The 4,435-nt window shown below is 36.8% G+C and overlaps 1 protein-coding gene across 1 annotated transcript; it reads left to right on the top strand.

Moving 5' to 3' along the window:
• The first annotated feature begins 415 nt into the window (after positions 1–415).
• Positions 416–3,506, top strand: LOC138342332 (uncharacterized). The gene is made up of 7 exons (XM_069294662.1): positions 416–961; positions 1,055–1,675; positions 1,796–2,086; positions 2,199–2,302; positions 2,594–2,824; positions 2,918–2,981; positions 3,144–3,506. Exons 1-7 carry the CDS (start codon positions 416–418, stop codon positions 3,504–3,506), a joined length of 2,220 nt encoding a protein of 739 aa, XP_069150763.1.
• The last annotated feature ends 929 nt before the right edge of the window (positions 3,507–4,435 follow it).

Here is a 4,435-nt window from a genome sequence, read left to right on the forward strand (position 1 = left end):
AAAAGGATGGAGAGAAAACTAATCTTGTTCCAAAGCCTTGATAGAAATACGATGAACCTGATAGAAAAAAGATTGAAAAGGGATACAAGGCAAAAACTCTTCTTGTCGGGTCTCATCTTGTGAGTCTGCAGAGGAAATTTGGGACATTTTGAAGACTGCTCATGAAGGAACTGAACAAGTCAAAGAATCAAAGATTGACATGCTTACCTCACGGTATGAGAACTTCAAAATGAAGGAAGGAGAAACAATTCACGACATGTTCACAATATTGTCTTCCATTACAAATGAGCTGTGAAGTCTTGGTGAACCTATAAGCATGAGAAAACAAGTCAGAAAAGCACTTCGAATTCTTCCAAAATCATGAGAAAGCAAGGTTGATGCCACCAAAGAAGCCAAAGATTTGAAGGTGCTGAGTATGGATGCTTTGATTGGAAATCTGAAGACACATGAGATGAATCGAAATCACGATTCATCAAAGAAGGAAGCTAAAAAGCATAAGTCATTGATGCTGATGTACAAATCAGATGAAGATTCCATTGATGATGATGTAGCATATCTCATCAACAGATTTAAAAAAATTGTGAGAAAAAACAAAGTTTTTAAAAGAGGAACAAATGGTCCTCAAAATGCTACTCAAGGTGATACATGCTACAAGTGTGGAAAAGCTGGGCACTTTATCAGAGAGTGTCCTCTGCTCAAGAATAAAAACAAGGAACATCAAAAACCAAGAAGTGACAAAGAGAAGAGAAGGGACCTGGGACTCAGTAAGAGAGATCGAAAAGTTGCTGCAGACTTGGTGGTCAAAAAGGCTCTTGCTGCGTGGGGTGATTCCTCAAGTGATTCAGAAGATCCTCATGAACCAAATGATGTGTCTATGGTGGTTTTACATCTGGAGGAAACTATTTTCAATGAAATGTTTGCTCTCATGGCTCATACAGAAAATGAAGAAGAGGACGATCAGGTAACTCTTCTTGATATGAAAAATAAATTGGATAAATAATCTCTTAAAAAATTGAGAACGTTGGCAAAAGTTATGATTGATTCTGTATTTGAGTTAACATCTGAAAGAGACACCATGAATGCTGAACTTGACAGTTTAACTGAAAACAAAGTTAAACTGGAGGAGAAAAGGTCAAAAATGGTGTCTCTAGAGTCTGATAATTATGAACTTAAATACAAGTTGAATCAGATAACTGAAGAAGCTGAAAAGCTAAATGGAATGTCAAATGGTTTACAAGTTGAAATTCAAGAAAAATTGAAAAACTCTGAGAAAAACTTGGGTCTGTCGTTGGAGAAGAGCAACAAATTAGAAAAGGATATTGTCAAACATAAGGAAAAACTTGAAAAATCTCTTAAGTGGACAAAATCCTCAAAGTTATTGTCAAATGCAACAAATCAGAGTAATTTCAATAAGAAAGGATTAGGAAGTATGAACATCACTCCTCCTTATAATCCTCATAGCAAGTATGTGATTGTGTCTTACAATCTACTGTGTCTTCATTATGGTAATAATGTGCATTTTATGGGAGAGTGTGCTGGCTGGAGAAACTCCTATGAAAGACTCTCTAATTATGCTGAAAGGCAAAATTTACCAAAAGAAAGACCTGGTCCTCCAAAGTATGTTTCTACTCACATATTTTCAAAGATAAAATATGTCACTGCTCCAATGTTCTTTGTTAGAAAGTTTCAAAATCTACCCTATTGGACTAAATACAATCTGATCACTCCTTTGTCTGCCTTCTGGGAACTCAAATTAAAATGGGTTCCCAAGCTAAACAAGTGATTCTTGGTGTAGGTGAGTGAGAGGAGCAGCAGTCAATGTTGGTATATGGATAGTAGATGCTCTAAACATATGACTGATGATGTAAAGAATTTCCTCTCACTCAAGACAATTCACGGAGGAGGTGTCTCTTTTGGTGATGGAAAGAAGAGGTACATTTTGGGAGTTGGTAAAGTGGGAATATCCCTTGAAGATTCAATTGACAATGTGTATCATGTGGATGGCTTGAAGTACAGTCTATTGAGCGTGTCTCAAATCTGTAATAAAGGAAATGAAGTCAAATTTACTTCTGAGAAGTGCACTGTGGTGAGTCTAACTACAAAGAAGGTAATTCTCACTTGCTCAAAGAAGTAAGAATATGTATGTGGCCAACTTAGAAACTTCTCATGGAGATGACCTGACATGTCTTAGTGCTCAGAATGAGAATGCTGATCTGTGGCATCGTAGGCTAGGGCATGTGAGCTCATCATTATTGACCAAACTGATTTCTAAGGACCTGGTCCGAGGTCTGCCAAAGCTGAAGTTTGCTGAAAATAAAATCTGTGAAGCTTGTGTTAAATGAAAACAAATCAGATCTTTCTTTAAGCCCAAAAAGCAAGTAACATCATCAAGAACACTAGAGCTGCTTCACATGGACTTATGTGGACTCTTGAAGGTTCAAAGCATAAATGGCAAAAAATACATTTTGGTGATAGTTGATGATTACTCGAGATATACATGGACAAGATTTTTTAAATCAAAGGCCAAAACACCTGAAGAATTGGTGGTCTTTTTCAAAATAATTTAAACCAAATTGAATCAAGTCATTTGTAGCATTCGATCTGATCATGGTACTGAGTTTGAGAACTCAAAATTGGATAAATTCTGCATGGAAAATGGTACTAGTCATAATTTTTCTGTTCCTAGAACTCCTCAACAAAATGGAGTAGTGGAGAGGAAAAACAGAACCTTGGTGAACATTGCCAGAACTATGATTATTGAATCAAATCTCCCTCAAAATTTCTGGGCTGAAGCTGTCAACACAGCATGTCATGTTACCAAAAGGTGTCTGATAAGAGCTGTTTTAAATAAAAACCCCTATGAGCTGCTCAACAACAGAAAGCCTATGCTGAGCTATCTTACAGCATTTGGATGCAGGTATTTTTTGCTAAACAATGGGAAGGATGATCTGGGAAAATTTGTTCCTAGGAGTGATGAAGGAGTATTTGTTGGATATTCTTAATCGAGTAAGGCTTACAGAATATTCAACAAACGATCTCAATGCATTGAAGAAAGCATTCATGTTGTATTTGATGAAGATGGACACTTGAAGAATAATGGATCAAATGATGAAGATGATGTGATCAAACTGTTCAATTTGTAGAAAATTGAAGGAAGTGAAGCTGATGCAGAACAACAACTGAAAAGTGACTGTGATGATCAGAATCATAGTCTACCTGAAGAGGCTGATGAGGTGGGAAAATGTCATGAGGTACCTGGTACTACACAGAATCTCAGCCAGAGTACATCAAACTCTCCAGAAAATGATGTCTCTCTTGATGAAGAAGAACATGCAGATCAGCTCAACCAGTGTGCTCCAAGATCAGGATGGATGCATAGTTCATCACATCCTCTTGAAAATCATATTTCTCCTTTGAATTCTGGAATTCATACTAGATCAAAAATAAGAAATCTAGTTGCATTTTCAGCATTCATATCATCTATTGAGCCCAAGAATGTGAAATAAGCATTATGTGATGCAAATTGGATCAACTCTATGAAAGAAGAACTTCATCAATTTGAAAGAAGCAAGGTATGGTACCTGTTTCTCGACCTGCAGGCAGAACAGTAATAGGAACCAGATGGGTTTTCAGAAACAAGCTTGATGAAAATGGAGTGATTACTAGAAATAAATCCAGGTTGGTGGTTCAAGGATATAATCAAAAAGAGGGAATAGACTATGATGAGACATTTGCACCTGTTGCCAGAATGGAGGCTATTAGAATTTTAATAGCTTTTGCTTCATTCATGGGGTTCAAGCTGTATCAAATGGATGTGAAGAGTGCATTTCTGAATGGGGATCTCAAAGAGGAGGTATTTGTCAAACAACCTCCTGGTTTTTAAGATGCAGAGCTATTAGATCATGTGTTCAGATTGAATAAAGCCATGTATGGTCTGAAGCAGGCTCCAAGAGCATGGTATGAAAGGCTGTCAAAGTTTCTGCTGAAGAATGGTTTCAAAAAAACCAAGACAGACAATACTTTGTTCTTATTAAAAAGAGAACAAGAATTGCTTATCATTCAACTGTATGTGGATGACATAATTTTTGGAGCTACTTCATAACAATTGTGTGAAGAATTCTCAGCATTAATGGGAAAGGAATCTGAAATGAGCATGATGGGTGAACTGACATTCTTCCTTGGCTTACAAATCAAGCAATCACCAAATGGGATTTCAATCTGTCAGGAGAAGTACATTAAAGATCTACTGAAGAAATTCAATATGTTTGACTCTAAACCTATTGATACTCATATGGGAACAAATTCCAAGCTTGTAGTAGAGGAATCTGACCCTCTTGTGAATCAAACAATGTACAGGGGAATCATTGGATCCTTGTTATATATGACTGCTAGCAGGTGTGATATTGTTTATAGTGTTGGAATGTGTGTCAGGTTT

Source organism: Solanum lycopersicum, chromosome 2 (assembly GCF_036512215.1).
Source record: "Solanum lycopersicum chromosome 2, SLM_r2.1".
NCBI lineage: Eukaryota > Viridiplantae > Streptophyta > Magnoliopsida > Solanales > Solanaceae > Solanum > Solanum lycopersicum.